This window comes from Folsomia candida, unplaced genomic scaffold (assembly GCF_002217175.1).
Source record: "Folsomia candida strain VU population unplaced genomic scaffold, ASM221717v1 Fcan01_Sc001, whole genome shotgun sequence".
Taxonomy (NCBI): Eukaryota; Metazoa; Arthropoda; class Collembola; order Entomobryomorpha; family Isotomidae; genus Folsomia; species Folsomia candida.
In genome coordinates, this window is record NW_019091193.1 from 8,105,860 (window position 1) to 8,122,407 (window position 16,548).

The 16,548-nt window shown below is 35.0% G+C and overlaps 4 protein-coding genes across 4 annotated transcripts; 2 read left to right on the forward strand and 2 right to left on the reverse strand.

Annotated features, from left to right (window-relative positions):
- Positions 1-676: 676 nt before the first annotated feature.
- On the forward strand, positions 677-1,946 carry LOC110841967 (glutathione S-transferase). Its single transcript, XM_022087668.2, has 3 exons — positions 677-1,228; positions 1,310-1,492; positions 1,574-1,946. The coding sequence occupies exons 1-3, from the start codon at positions 1,087-1,089 to the stop codon at positions 1,912-1,914; spliced, it is 666 nt and encodes a 221-aa protein (XP_021943360.1). The 5' UTR covers positions 677-1,086; the 3' UTR covers positions 1,915-1,946.
- Positions 1,947-2,087: 141 nt separating this feature from the next.
- LOC118439298 lies at positions 2,088-3,274 on the reverse strand. The gene is made up of 5 exons (XM_035860499.1): positions 3,111-3,274; positions 2,882-2,928; positions 2,597-2,798; positions 2,274-2,517; positions 2,088-2,190 (listed from the first exon to the last, which is right to left on the reverse strand). Exons 2-5 carry the CDS (start codon positions 2,890-2,892, stop codon positions 2,123-2,125), a joined length of 525 nt encoding a protein of 174 aa, XP_035716392.1. The 5' UTR covers positions 2,893-2,928; positions 3,111-3,274; the 3' UTR covers positions 2,088-2,122.
- A 1,484-nt stretch (positions 3,275-4,758) lies between these two features.
- On the reverse strand, positions 4,759-11,182 carry LOC118434072 (glycine receptor subunit alpha-4-like). The gene is made up of 13 exons (XM_035846817.1): positions 11,069-11,182; positions 10,726-10,961; positions 10,555-10,637; positions 10,265-10,457; positions 10,095-10,188; positions 9,874-9,910; positions 9,750-9,795; positions 9,536-9,658; positions 9,288-9,454; positions 6,255-6,320; positions 6,118-6,191; positions 5,975-6,011; positions 4,759-5,877 (listed from the first exon to the last, which is right to left on the reverse strand). The coding sequence occupies exons 1-13, from the start codon at positions 11,116-11,118 to the stop codon at positions 5,572-5,574; spliced, it is 1,512 nt and encodes a 503-aa protein (XP_035702710.1). The 5' UTR covers positions 11,119-11,182; the 3' UTR covers positions 4,759-5,571.
- A 2,426-nt stretch (positions 11,183-13,608) lies between these two features.
- On the forward strand, positions 13,609-16,308 carry LOC110863282 (sodium/hydrogen exchanger 9B1). Its single transcript, XM_022112546.2, has 9 exons — positions 13,609-13,951; positions 14,032-14,273; positions 14,332-14,382; positions 14,471-14,597; positions 14,680-14,862; positions 15,000-15,214; positions 15,283-15,594; positions 15,676-15,776; positions 15,922-16,308. Exons 1-9 carry the CDS (start codon positions 13,926-13,928, stop codon positions 16,219-16,221), a joined length of 1,557 nt encoding a protein of 518 aa, XP_021968238.1. The 5' UTR covers positions 13,609-13,925; the 3' UTR covers positions 16,222-16,308.
- The last annotated feature ends 240 nt before the right edge of the window (positions 16,309-16,548 follow it).

The following is a 16,548-nucleotide window of genomic DNA, read 5'->3' on the forward strand; positions in this document are numbered from 1 at the left end:
TTTTGCGGAATTACTTGTTTCGAAGATAACTATTATTAGACATTTAATTTTCTTTATTCAGTAATGTCCAGAGACAGTGAATTTAATTTATTTTGAGTTTACGCGCCATTCGAAAGTATCTTTACTATCAATTTCGATGAGGAACATTTACTTTTATTTCGTTGCCGGCAGACATTTGTAGCTAATAATTATCGCTGGCCCGGCGGGAGACGGGCTTATTCGCTAGTCATATATAATTTAATACTTTTTGCAACCACAATTAATACCTTTTTTCCCGAATACTTCCTCTTATCATAATGCAATCCAAATTGAACATTAAGAAAAAATCTTATCTTGAAACAAACGTAGGCTTGGTTGACCAGCAAAAGCAAGACATTGTGGTTGGCTACGAATCGATAAAATTTATAGTTCTTATTTACTTAATTTTAAATTTTAAAGCGATCTTGACGCGTATTCTCACTTCTGGAAAAATCTAGTACTTATGGACAACGAAATACTTTATTATACGTAAAAGAAGTGTTTCTGTAAAAAAAAATACTTAAACTTATTATGGTCTGGAGTAGTATTAAATTATGATCAATTAAACATTCCCCAATATTTTTACTTCGAATAATGTGCGTAGACTCTACATACACACATTATTCGCTAAATATTGTGTATGTTAGTGACAAATGACAATAAAGAATCAGACAATGTTGATCAATATTGTCCCAGGCAATAGTTTTATATCACTAACTGACTCAAGGTCAATATTTCATGTACCCCTCCAGTCATGTTAAATAACTTGGATAACAATATCAGCGTTTTTTGTAGCACTTCGTGAATGTACATATGTATGTATGTATGTGTACATATATACATATGTATGTATCTATGAAATATGTACCATTAATAGGTACTATGCAATACGCAAAACTCATAGTAAATGTCAGGTTGAGACATGATTCAGCTTTGTACTAAACGAGGTGAAACTTGATTAAGTAGTAATTATCGGTCGGAGTATTTATAGCCACGTGTATACCAGGTTTGGTCGCATTTGTGGCAGATACGAGATCAAACGCAAAGAGAACTATATTTTCAATTAATATGTATAAACTTCACGATTTCAATGTCCGAGGACTGGGTGAACCTATTCGGCTGATGTTCAAGTACAGTCGAGTCGAATTTGACGACATTAGATATCCATGTACAAGTATCGACTCAAAGCTACCACCAGAAATTAAAGAGAGTAAGTTAAAAATAGTCATTTGAAATTGTGCATTCAATATTTCGTGTTTTGGGGACGATTTAATACATTTATGCGTTTTAGAATGTCCTTGGGGAGATGTTCCAATGCTAGAAATTTGTCAAGATGGAAAAGAAACCCGTAAATTAGCTCAATCCTTGGCAATCGGGAGGTATATTGCGAACAAATGTGGTCTAAGAGGGTCAAATGAATTCGAATCTGCCGTATGCGACGAGTATGTGGATGCATGTGCAGATTTATTTGAAGGTATGCATAATTTTCCATTGTAAATATCTACATAAGTAGACTTTGGCTTTAACGCTAATATATATGTACATGCGTATGTAGCTCTATTTGAATTGTACACGGAAACTGAACCCGAAAAGTTAAAACTTATCGAGGAAAAGGTGTTGGAAACGGTGAGGGGCAAATACCTGTCAAAATTTGAGAACATTTTGCAAGAGAACAAACGACAAAACGGAGTTTGCTGCCTGGTCGGGGGTAAATTCAGTTGGGCCGATATTTATTTGGTGCACAGGATCGACGACGCGAAGATTTCACATGGCCTTGATTTCACACGCGATAAGCATGGTGAAAAATATCTTGAACTTGTGGCTTTATACGAGTCGTTCTACGCTATTCCAAGGATTCAAGAATGGGTTAAACATAGGCCGGTCACAAAATTCTAAACCAAACGATATAGAGTGCATGCAAATTAAAAATAAATATGGACATAATTTAAGATGGTTAGTGGTTCAATAATTTTCAACTATATATGCAACTCTTTACTAAACTTGTATAAATTTTATTTCATGAATTACATAATGTAAACATTCAATTAATTAATAAAATTTAACAAAATAATGAAAGAAGTTTATAGTAGTCGAAACCTTTAGTTTAATCCGGTGTCACCACTTCTATCTCGTTGCACAAGGCGAATTGGTTCGAGTCTGGATTTTCTGTGTCTGTCTCCCAACCATGTTAAAACGTAATTATTGAATAAGCCATATCCCTACTGACCTAATTTAAAAGTGAGTTCTCGTTTTACCGGTAGTTGTTGGATCGCTGATTTCCATGAACGACTGGCCTTCTGAATTTCTTCGAAATACAATATGTGCATTTGCCTGAATTGGGATTTGCAAGATCGATCCTTCAGAGCAGATAAGGATTGAATTATCAAGCGTGGTGGGCAGGATTGCTTCTGCAACATGTGGAGATGAAAGCGAGGCGACCTCACTTCCAGACTGGACAAGGGCTTGCTGCTGCTGAGGTGATGGACTACAACGAGCCTCCTAAAAATGTCAATAATAAATTATAAGATATGGCTTGATTTTTAAATAATGTTTAATGTAAATATAGTGTCTCTCGTGCCAGTAACAGTTGTGCTCCATGTTGGTTCCACCAACGTTCCACATCGGAATGCTGAATCCAGTGATCTGATTTTTGAATATGATCCGATATAGCAGTTACAACATCCTGATCATTCATGTTGTCCAGCATCTCTTGATTTGCTTGGAGAAATTGAACGACCTTCCGCCGTCGAGTTATAGTTAACGGTCGACGAGTAGTTTTTCTAAAAATTAAACGTGATAAATGTAGGGAGTAACAAGTTTTGGTAGGATACTAATATATTACTTTGAGAAACAAAAAAAATACCCGCTGGACATGACGATTACTGTTGAAGGAACCGAAACAACTGTAATCTGCAATACACACAGCAACAGGTTGAATTGAAATTAATTATTGTTAGTAAGATTTTATCACATACGTTAAAGGATATTTTCAAGCAAAACAATGACTTCGGATCAAAATAAAAAAAAACAAATTCCCACATTTCCCACTGTAGAAAAAAATTGGTCACGAAATAAATTATGAAACGTTTTACCAAAATTGTAGTCGTCAAGCGCAGCCAGGTTGGTTTAAAGTTCCAGTGCAAGCTGAACAGTGAGAAATCAATCCAGCGACGGAAAAATAATTAGACGACTAAATGACGATGACGACTGCACACAGGGCAGAGCACAGGACAACTGAAGACGGAATGCGGATAAACTCGAGAAACGTGAGAAAAGTGAGAAAATGCGTTTTGCCTGGGTTTTTGTCCCTGTTTTGGGGAACAGATCAGACTTTTGAGTTTGATCGTCCCATTTCTCCCCCATTATGCAAATAAGTGAATATGAGAATGATAATAATTGATACTTATCAAAATTTATTGCCGTAAGCTATTAAAAAACTATTTTTTACGTTACGGGCGACTGTACCGCTTCCACCCCACCAAGCTTTCGACAAATAAATATTCTTCTTCAGGATTAATACAGATCATGTAAATATTTTACAATTAATCACTTTCATTATTTGTATAATTCGAAATATTACATTAAATAATTCTCTTGGAAATTTGAAGATTTTTTATAAGTGGTAAAATTATTGGTGTCCATATGGAATTTATTTCCATTCCATTATTGATAAAAGTAAAATAATACATTGTAATTTGTAATACATACATACATAGTACGTAATATATGTAACAGTAGTTATGTATTACTCATCCTTAGAAGATGAAAGTCATATTCTTAAAAACATTAAAAAATTACGTAGAAATATAATATTCGATTTGGGGATCCGTTATTCTCCCGAGCTCACTAATTATGATTCCACTAATTTCTTCTAATGCCACGACCCCACCCAAAACCAAGTCCACGACCCCTCCCAAAACCACCAACACCTTTAAATGAATACAATTTACTTTTTTGAAGTTGAGTTTGAAGACGTCATACGATGAATTGAAGTATTATTCAAAAACTGTTGTAAATATGTAAATATTAAATACGCACATATGCATAGTACACAGACAGATCTTCGTGTAATGACGCTTGCTTAAAACACAAGCCCTCCTTCTGCTATAGACCCTTCATCGATTTTTGAATTGTTGTTCTGACGTTTAACATGAATTGCATTTTATTTTGCTACGTAGTTATGCGACTTTATTTAGTCAATATGCTATACGTATGCGTAATGGACATTTTATTACAACGCAACTTGAGAGTGATGACAAAGCAACAATACTTGAATGGAAGTTCTTCCTTCGGAAATCCGGATTACATTGGATTGGAAATTAGATTTCACCAACCAAATCAAGAATATACATCCACTCAAGCTACTTTTCATTCCCAGGGAATTTTATTATCGTCAAATGAAAAGTGTGAAGTAATCATTTAGTTTCGGTAGAACACATTACATCTCTACGAATGTACATATGTACATATGTACATACGTGCAATATTACATGCATACACATGTACATATACTCGATGCATACATGTCATCTACATATAATGTGCATATGGGTATGATGTCTACATGTATCCTGTGACAATTACTTTTTGCAAGTCTTTAAGCATTAAAAGGTGTATACAAGCCATGCATCTCTGTTCTGTACCATCAAATTATGGAAGCAATCAAGAAGACAGCAAGCGTGTCATATTTACACCTTCGGTGGAGTTCGTAATTTCAATTTCGTAATTTATTATCATCCGCATGTTTTCAACATTAATAATAATGAGGATTTATTTGTTCACGCAAAATCAGTCCATTACATTTTTAGCAAAATAAGATCAAACCCCATCAAGTGGGAAATACTTGACCTTATACATTTCTACAACATATCATGCTTTATAGTTCATAGTTTCGTCACATAATTTAATAATATAATGCAGTACAAATCGAGTAATTAGTTATAATTTTAACAAATAATCTTTCAGCTTCTCTTTAAAACTCGTATAACACATTTCGTTCTTTACCTCATCAGATAACTCATTCCATAAACATATTGCTCTAAAATTAAACGATTTTCTACCAAATTCAGTTTTCGGTTTCATACCGCTTCGATAATTATTTATAGCACCTCTAGTTGCATAATTGTGAATCTCGCTTTGTTTTACAAATTTTCCCGCAAAATAAGGAACACCATTTAATCGAATTATTTTAAACATGATACACAATGTTTTATAAGAACACATTTCTGTCGGAAACAACCATTTTAAATCAGATTTTATCGTTTCCGCTACAGGATCATATTTCCGTCTTCCAGCGACAAGACGAGTTATTTACGAGACAATTATGATAAAGTAAAAAAAAAGTCGGGATCAGCTAGGCACACGATCACTTTTTAATTCGCTAAATATAAACATACGTACAGATGATAGACCGATAGATACATACATAGATATTTGTTTAAAAATAAAAGCAGCCATATTATGCAATTAAGTTTGAGTAAATGTTACAATTTGCTTTGATTTTTCCTGGAGTTAAGATATTCTGCGACATTCAACTGTTTTGCCGATTTTACTTCACAACTCGGTCTCACCCTCATTATCGCCAACATTTAGTGTTGTGTCAACTGCACCCCAATCATAAAACCCTGAACTTTTAAATAACCAGGTCCAATACCCCGCATTATAGAAAATGAACAAGCATAAAAAGGTAAAGAAAGCATACTTTTCAATTATTTCAGAATACGTTTTAAATTTATCTTTTTCTTCTTCATCGTCGTCCAGGTCAGCAAAATTGTCTTTGATTAGTGGATCCGCTTTATTATACATCAGTTCTGAGAGTTCTATCGCTTCGGCACGAATCCCCGATTTTCTACCTGCTTTCTGTATCATAAATTAGGAAATATGTATAGCAATAAATTACTTTGATACCTTTATGAATATACAGAAATGTGATGACTACGCATAATTTTATCCTCACCTGAGCTTTTTTTCTCTTCTTTTCCTTCTCGTCATTCCTCAAATGTTGCAAATTACACAAATCAAACCCATGCAAATGTTTATATGTGTGTAGTTAAATAATTTTGACGCAAATATGTCTGATATCTGCATATTTCGCCATACCATGCCAGGATTGAAAACTCAAGTAGCGTCAGGAAAACCGAAAAAATACACGAAACCATCCAGACATCTAACGCCTGTTATGCATTTGTAAAAGATATTACACTATACATAACATTAAATAATACTTTTATAAATACCTTGACATATGAACTAATTGGCGAGGTCTCTCTGACAGAGGCGAACATGGCAGTCAGCGTGAGGAGCTATAACAGCCGGAAATTTATATTTTGCTCAAGTTCAATGAAAAAGTCATTCCCGATAATCTGACAATGCAAGTCTTTTACGTGTACAACTCACAAGGGAAACCTCCGAGGTGCCGGTTGAATCCAGGGTTCCCACCTATATACCAAAATGACCACAATATGCGATTTATGGCGTAAAGTGGTGAAATTTACGTGCAAAAATCACTTTTCGTCAATCTGTGACGATATTTATGACGAGCGTGTGAGCATGGGTAGCATAGAGTTTCATCATGAGACGTCCGGCGCCCGATGCCTCGCACAAGTTGCTGACTGGCTGAACACATGGTCTGTATTCTCTTTTTCAGTTTTTCATGAAAACAAATCTTTCTCTATTTTCATTTGGTTTTTAAAATTCTTATGCACAATGTCAGACCTAATTAAAATTTGTGAGAATGTGTTGCAACTGGCTAAAGATAAATTTGGAATACACGGTAGGCCAACCAATACAACGACCAATACAACGACCTACAATTTAAACATTGCAAAGAAAGTGTTCTCATTTGTGGAAGACATTGTCAAAAATTCTGGGACTGATTTAGAAACTATAAGCACATTAGAATTTGATATGGACGGGGACATAGATACATATACAGATACTTATAGTGAATTAGTGTGTGATAGTGATACTTTAAATAGTGATAGTTTTGATGTTGAACAGAACTCTGATAGCCTTTCTCAACAAGTGTCGCAAGAATGGGAGGAGGAACTGGTTGACGGTGTCGTTTTTACGTATCAGGAAATGGTGAACATTCTTCATTTTTACGATAATGTTAAAAAAAATAAATTCAACCAAACGAAACGATGATTTAAGAAAATTAAACACAGCAAAACAATTACCAGATTGCGAGCATATGTAGAGAAGAAGAGCACAACATTTCAGAAATTCAAACAGGTGGAAAAATTTGTGCTTGAGCGATTTGAGAATGCGAGATCATCAATGATTCATGTTAATGAGATGGATTTAAGAAGATGGGCGATGTCAAAATCAAGGGAAATTGATTTAAAATTTAAGGCGAGTCCAAAATGGATAATGGACTTCAAAGTGAGAAACAGAATTGTTGGGCGAAAAATAACGAAGTATTTAACGATGGGTGAGCATCAAAATCTCGATAGAGTAGAAAACGAAGCATGCGAATTTGTGCAGACGCTAAATGAAAATCGGGTAGGAATTGAGGAAAAAAATATTTACAACTTTGATCAATCAGGCTTCACGTACGAATACACGCCAAGACGGACCCTTTCGCACAAGGGTGAAAAGGATACGCTCGGAATAGTTGTGTCTCAAAACGCCATATCTCATTCATACACAATTATGCCTTTGTTATCAATGAGTGGAAAATTTTATGGGAAACTACTAGTATGTCTTCAGGAACCAAAAGGAGTATTGGGTCCTCGTGTCGCTGAAACTTTACGGGTTCCAGAGAACATATATTTAACAGTGTCAAAATCGGGAAAAATGGATAAACAGATGACGAAGCGATGGATCGATGATTGTGTTCAGCCTTTGATAAGCGATCAGCAAATAATGCTTATATACGACTCGTGGGCTGGGCAGGTCGACGAAGAAACGTATTCGTCCCTTGGCGAAAATTGCAGAAGAGAGAAAATTCCGGCAAAAGCAACGTCACTTATCCAACCACTTGATAAGTACATATTTCGTCAGTATAAGATCTTCCGACGACTTATTTTTGAAAGAGTGATGCTTGACGAATTGGCGTTGGACATGCATAATCGGGAGAATGTGCTAAAAATGCACTCACTTATTTTTAATCAAATGCAATCCGAAATATTTGTGCCAATGTGCAAATATGCTTGGTACGCTTGTACATACACAACAGAAAAGCAAGACTTCAAAAACGTTCAAGAATTGTTATTCTCATCAACATATGATAAGTGCGAAATGGATTCATGCCCCATGGAAAGCTTCATCAAATGCGCACACTGTAACCTACATTTCTGTTTCGACCACTTTTTTGTTGAATACCACTACCACCCACTAAATAACGACACTAATTCACATCTACATGATCCTGCACAGAATTCCGAATAAGGTGAGAATTAAAATTATATTAATTTAGAATTTGGATAAAGCGAGAGTTCGTTGCCATCTCCGAATCGCACGGTTAGCCGCTTGAACCTACTCTCAACCGTGGTCACACGCTCGTCATGAATATCGTCATAGATTGACGAAAAGTGATTTTTGCACGTAAATTTCACCACTTTAGGCCATAAATCGCATATTGTGGTCATTTTGGTATAGGTGGGAACCCTGGATTCAACCGGCACCTCGGAGGTTTCCCTTGTCAGATCTGGTTGGGACCAATTTTATTTTGTTCACCACAAAAAATAAGCATACCCGTATTTTTTCATTTTTCATAATGCGCTAATTTGAGCGCTGGGCGCGAATTTTAAAACATTTTTCAGCCAAAACCTCGGTTTTAAAAATTCTGTAAATTTTCGAATTTTAGCGCGAATCCAAAAATTCGAAAACATGTGTCTTCAGAATGACTTACTTGACTAATGAAAAATCCGCATGCATTATTTTTTGAAAAAATAAAAATTTGAAAGAGTTTGTAATTTTAATGAATTTCAAAAACTGGCAAAAAATTTTGAAAATCAAATTTCGAGACAATTGGATTTTTCATAAGTCAGGTAAGTTATTCTGAAGAGACATGTTTTCGAATTTTTGGATTCGGGTTAAAATTCGAAAATTTACAGAATTTTTAAAAACCTAGGTTTTGGCTGAAAAATGTTTCAAAATTCGCGCCCCGCGCTCAAATTAGCGCATTATGAAAAATGAAAAAATACGGATATGCTTATTTTTTGTGGCGAAAAAAATAAAATTGGTCCCAACCAGATCTGAGTTGTACACGTAAAAGACTTGCATTGTGAGGCATGGAAAAAATAATATTTATGTATCTTATATACCGTTGTCATCGAAATTCCAATCCTCGCTTCCACCATGGTCGAAGGGATTAAAAAACAGAGCCAAGTGATCAGGATAAAAAACGAAGATGGAATATACGTTTGCACCATGTGGTAACTGAGTCGGCGTCGGAGACTAAGTTTAAAACTCAATCCGTTGTAAATCTCGGCTAAACACAGTTAACAGTAAAAAATGTTAAATAAATAGTAGAAAAAAACACTTGAGTGACAAAATAAATATTCGTGGGCACCTCGACGTTTCAATTTCCGAAATTCGTATCCTGATAACTGTACGTCAAAATTTGATTCGTCCCGGTCTGCTAGATAAGGTCCTTTATACCATTGCAAATTTAGGAGGTTTTCGTTGTATGAAACTGTAATTAAGAGTCAAACTATAACTATACGTAGCATATACATATGTACATATTTTCATTTAAAAAGTTGGAAAAAGTTTGACATGCATACATCCACGAATTAAAAATTCACAGGTTTGTGTGTCTGCCGGAAAATACTATTGCATACACAGATAATAAAAACATATTGACAATTCATCCACATGATAAAATATGATTGATTTTGTATGATTTACGTGAAATTTCATGGGGCATGAGAGCTTCAAGAGAACTCTGAAACGAGTAAAGCATTATGCATCATCAGCATACCCCGGAAAAATATTTTTTTATCCTACCCTACTCATGTTGAGCTCAACACGAGTAGGGTAGGATAAAAAAATATTTGTCCGGGGTATGATCATCAGACATCACATATTATTTATTATATGTAAATGGGAAATATTTATTTTTTTCAAACCGGGTTAAATAGTACAGGAACCCTCCATCTGGATCAAATTTCAACGTAATTAAATCCGTCATGAGTCTAGGTTGAGTTTTTTCTATGAGGTTGTCTAAGTATTGGTTTAAAAAACAAACATAAGTGCATTTCTTAAGATTAGCTTATTTTTCATTAATATTCCAGCTTACAGATGTATAAATTTGGTTTCCAGATAGATTTGAGATATTCTGGATTATTAATTGTGACCAAGTTTCCTAATCTATCTAAATGCTTTCCTTCTGCAATGAATTGAATGACTTGGTCCTTGGTCAGATTTTTCCGATGAGCCAAGATTTTCCAATCTGTCCACCCCAAAGTGATCTCCATGTCCAAGGTTATCTCCTGTGTCAAGACGCACAACGCAATTAGCATAGTTAAGCCTTAATGGTGAATAAATTGTTAATAAATGGCATTCCTCTTCTTGTAATCCGAATCTGACCTCTTTTACTTCGTTAATTTCACGAATTGACTCTACTCTGGCTTTCATGGTGACATTTATGGGTTCCTGCTTGTCCCCACTACCTAGAATTATTTATTATTTAGAAATATAGAAAATATTGTATAGAAAATAATTTTATTCTGCTATTACTAAAACTCAAAGTCAACTTACTTGGTGGGAATGGGATGTCGAAAAAATTATAACCTTCCGGCAGTTTCAGGACGTCTTTGATGCACCCATCCGCCGTCGTGCAATGTGGAATTGATCGTTTCACTCTGGAATGCAAATAGTCCGACCTTGGCCCAAATACTGTGTCGTAGAAGTCAGAATGGTATTCGGAAAGGCCAGCGTATGGAGGGACTTCATTTTGACGGTTGGTCCTCGCCCTTCGTGAGGACTCACAGCAACTATTGACATGCAAATTTATTCAGTAGACACAAATCGTAGGCTCTAAAAAAGGGTCAAATTGAGCCGTATTAATTATTATGTGATATGCAATTCATAACGGGTTAACCTTGTTATCACGAGTAAAATTAGTGAAATGCTGGATAAAACACTTTGCATTTTATCGCTTGTATTTAGCACCAGTAAGATATTGTAAATTTCTCATGAAATTTTGAAATATAAATAATTATTGTTCGGTTGAGGCAACAAAATAAATCCAGACATTGACCAAGCACTAGACCACTACAAGTTTTGTTTGACGATATCTCCAGGTATTTAAATAAACGTGAGATTCATAGTGAGATTGCATCTAGGAGCGTCAAAAAATCAAGGATTTCTGCAATCAGGATACCATATCAGCTTCAAAGTGTAGTGATTGACTTTGTAGGTACGTACATTTTTCCCATGATATCACGAAATATTGGCAATAAGCACTTTTCTTATTATAACGTTATTATTATTTTTTAATCCGTGATCAAAGCGATCAAAAAATTGTAATTAAAATGTAAGACTTGGGAACATGGTATATAATAATAATGATTATTTTGTATTTCACTCTGGGGCATTTACTTTGTAATAAATATCCAACACCTCCACAGGCTGAAATGTGTCAGGCCAGCCACCACTAATTATTATCCTCATTTAGGTATGTCTGCTGTACCAATTCCAAGATTTATAGAAATAACGAAATCTGTCCCACACTAATAATATGTTAGTGATCCAATCGAGTTAAAAAGTGGCTTGCCCAAAAATGGATTTTTTAAAATTACTTGGGAGGAATTAGTGCTCAACCATGGTCAAGGAGGAATTAGTGCCAAGCTAATGTATTCTAAAATGTGAAACGAAATTGGGCTTGCTCTTATAAATACACTATTTTAAAGTCTTTGCTTTTCATTTTATTTATCCACGCAAACATTAATACATATATAATATGTAAGTGTTTATGCTAATAAACTATGGTCACCGGAAAATCTCTTCCAGTTAGTAAATTAGACACACAATTATAACCGATTTTCGTATAACGCTTGCCCCACACGCATTTATTGGATAAATCAAAGTCAACAGTTATTGATCTAATTCTATCGTGTGGTGTTTATTCAATTGTTAAGTTACATAGGAAGGTCATTGTGACGACAAGCAGAACAGCCTACAGTGTGTAGGCCATTTTCTCCAAACAATTCATTATTTCTCATATTTGACATTTCAAAACTTCACATTTTAAATTTATTCGAAATCTTCATAGATATTTTGAACGCAATTTAGAAAGAAACCTCCTGAAATTTACTGAATACTCTTATGTAGGTATTTAGATCTGATTTGAACTTATGCATTCGTGTCAAATTTCAGTCTTTTTTAATTTAAAAAACAGGTGGGGACTGGAGATTCCCACAAAAGACATAATTTGATCATTATTTCAGAATAATGATTTAGATTTGCTGTGTTTTCGGTAATGTGCAGAAATTGTATACGACAAACTGGTGGCTTTATCTGTCAACATCTAAGGAAGATTCATTTGATCTACATATTCTGCATTGCATAATCCAATATCACTCACCAAAGCTTTATGGTTACATATGTATGATTGGAAACAATTCTATTTCCCTTCGCAATATCAATCCTACATATATGTACATACCTACATTTGGCATATGAAAAACGAAACGTTTCTTTCATGAGATTGGTAGAGATAAATGTCATAAAAGTAATTATTACTAGCATCCAATAATTAGACTTCTTTCTCCAGTGCATATTCTTTGTATTTTCTCGGAAACCTAAATCCATCAATTTGTCAATCCTAAAATATACACGACCAGGGTATTCCGACCTGGGTTTTAATGGGTTGGGTTTTATTGGGTTTTAATGGGTTTTAATTGGTTGTAAATGAATAAAACCCACTGGGTTTTACCATGTTAAGTGGGTTTTATTTGGGTTTTAATGGGCTTTATTGGGTTTTAATTGAGTTTCACCTTAAAACTACATTCTAGAAGTTAAATACATCTCCTATACGTTAGAAGGCGTTATCTCAATTCATTCTAAAGTAGTCTATTTCATTACTATTCTAGTGTATGAAAATTCGGAACAAATCAACAATTGACTCCATCCTTTAGCATCACAGATTTCAAGTGTTATAAAACAAAAATAATTTCCGAATAGATACAAATTCCGAATTATTTTTGTTAAGTTATTACTTAAAACTAATAAAACCCAATAAAACCCATTTAAACCCAATAAAACCCAATAAAACCCATTAAAACCCAAATAAAACCCAATTAACATGGTAAAACCCATTAAAACCCATGGGTTTTATAATTTTTGATTAAAACCCTGGGTTTTTCCGAACCCTGTACACGACATAGTCAATTTATTCAGTAAGTAAAGTTATGTATGCGTATTTACATTTTTAGAACTACACTTTGTAAATATAAGCCACAATAATTTTCGGCGGAATTCAATTTGGTATCGTAACAGAAAGCATAAATTTGGACGACAGGACTCGTGCATTTATGGAGATCGAGCCAGAACCTTACTGTATATGCGCATTACTCAAATAGCATCCCCCATGAACTTGGAATCATATATTGATTTTGAAATGAACAATATTATTTGCATAGTTCAATTAGTTACTCACCAATCTTGCCATTTTCTTTGTTGGCTCTAAATGTCTCGACTTGAGTCTTGTGATCGTCACAGGATTGCGTGCAAATACACAATTAGCTAATATACTGCTCCCGATAATAACTTATTACCAATGTCAATAATGGTATTCCTCTATGACGGCGTGTATGTACATATTCTTGGTCAACCCTCACCCAATTATCTTCCGAGTGTCTGTAAAACACCGACATGGCCAATGTCCAGTAGCAAACTTGTCGCAAATGAAATAAGAAAGAATTGCAAGGTGTTTAGAAATAAGACATTTCGAAAAGATGCAGCTGCGATCCTCCCAATACGGGTAAGCAACTAAATAATACCAGCTCAAGACATGATTTTTACTGTAATTAATAAACTTCATTATACATATTTCATATTTAGCTCTGATGAACACCAAGATAACAATACTGCCCAAAGTAACATCGTCATGGTCTCTCAGACTCCACAATTGCCTCCTCCCAACAGTATCAGCAATGGAAGCACCACTACACCGCCACAAACCCCTTCACATTATGTCGAACCATTGTCGGAAACGGTTAAGAATTATTTTGTTGCGTATCCATTATTTCTGCTAATTATTTGGGGAGCATTTTACGTGTTTTGGGATGAAGCAGCATTACCAGGTGAGTATGCTTTTTTCATCTTTTAATTAATGCTATATTTAAATCTTTATTATTCCAGGAGGAGCTGTATACACTATCATTGTTCTTGAAGTTTGTGCATATGTTTTGGGTGAGTGGATATAACTTAAGAGTCTGAATTAAGATATTGTAAATTATATATGCAGTTCTATAAAAATATTGAATTAAATATTGTGCAGGAGAGATCGTCGCCAAGAGTGATCTGCCCCCACAATTAGGAATGCTTATGGCTGGTTTAATTCTAGGGAATATTCCGTACAGTTTTATCAGTGAGGATTTATACCAGCTTGTAATACTTCAATTAAGGTGAATATTTTGATGGTGGGGATTCGTGTCAAATTTACATAATCGCATGTTCAAATTTGTGATATGCATGACTTTTTATTAGGTGGCTGGCCATCGTGGTCTCAGTGACAAAAGGTGCACTCGGCATTTTCCCAGGAATAATATGGAAGTTTCGGAAAGTTATACCACCATTGGCAATAGCTCCGTATTTTGCAGAAGCAATTATCTGGTATCTTGGATCTTATTATGTCGCCGGACATTCCTCATCAGCATCGTTCTTTATTGCGTGAGCATACATAATTACATAATTTATCAATTAGTTAATTAATTAATATCATCACGTGCAAATGATCAAGTAATCAGCAACAATAATTTATAAAGAATGTTACCCTGTAAAAATATGTATTTCTCAATTTTACGTAGAGGTCTATATTCCACCATGTCTGGAATTTTGCTGTTCCCCTATGTTGATAATCTGGAGAAGGAAATCCATCCAAAATCTTCAGACTTGTCATCTGAAACTAAACAACTTTCTCCTCATGCGCTCGAAATATTGTTTGTTGCCAAGAAAACCATGGGACTGGATGCCGTCCTAGGAATCTTATTTGCTAAATCGGCATTAGGATTTATGTTTGCTGGTAATGTTCTTAATTATTTAGCTTGGACTTTGTTAAAAACAAGCAATCATTTTTATGAAATATTCTAGATGACTTTCAATCTGGCCTTATCAAGGGACCAGGAGAAGTAGTTTTCGGTGCAGGCTTGGGAATTTTATGGGGCGGTTTGTCCGGTCTGCTTCTCACCGGGCACAAGCACGTCGTGCTGCGCGTTATTACCGTAATTCTTGGTGGGACAGTAACGTTTATCGGAATGAGAAAGCTGGGCTATCCTCGCGGAACCCACGTGGGCGTTTTGATTGGAGCTTTTACTGCTATATCAATTTGGAGATCAAACAAAAAGAAAGTTGTCGGATTGGAGAAGATTATCGATACCAATGACAAAATTTGGGCACTTTTAGGTCTTATTCTTAAAAAAACTATTCGTCTTTGAGACAAAAATATGAATTTAGCAATAATGAGCTAATTTTGCAATCCTTTAGAGCCCTTTCTATTTGCAATTATTGGAGCCAGGATTAATGTGATGGCGATAAATTGGAGCATGTTTGGACTAGGATTTTGTGTATGGGCTGCTTGTACATTGGTATGCTGATGACTATAGATACATACTAAGCCAACTTAATGCATATTTATGCATATGTGCTATGTATATGTAAATATATGCATGTGCATGTTTAAATACATGGTTAATCAAATTATTTTATATGAAATTACGTATTGTTTATCAGGTCCGTCTGGTTACTGTTTTCTGGTCAACGCAATGGTCAGGATGGACCCTGCGAGAACGGCTCTTTATAGTGACTGCTTGGTCAGGAAAGGGCACGCTCCAGGCCGCAATTGGACCAGTCCCAATCGAAACAGCACTATTGAATCATCTAAATTCTGACGTGGTTGAAAGTATGAGGAGAGTTATGGAGTTGGCCGTTTTGATTCTGATATTTTCCCATATATTTGGATATGTTGGGGTTAAGTTGTGGGGTAAAAAGTTATTAAGCAAAGAAGATGAGAATAGTGCAGTAGTAGTTTAATATTATATATGATAAGCATAAGCTTAATTTATACATGCAAAACAGTATTAATGAAAAATAAATGTCACGTTGAAGCACATACATATATGTCAATATGTACATATGCATGCACATAAGTAATTACTGGACACGGCGACCCATTTTCTTGATTAGAGTGTAGTGCTAATTAACGGTGTTCATCGACCAATAAAGTTGACTTTTACAGCCGCACAATCCTTCTGTAGCTTAATTAAGGAAATTTACATAAATTCCTTTGCCTTAATTTCTATGGAAATCAATTCCTTACTTGTAGCGTTATGAAAAGTAAGTCTTACTAAATACTGGAAT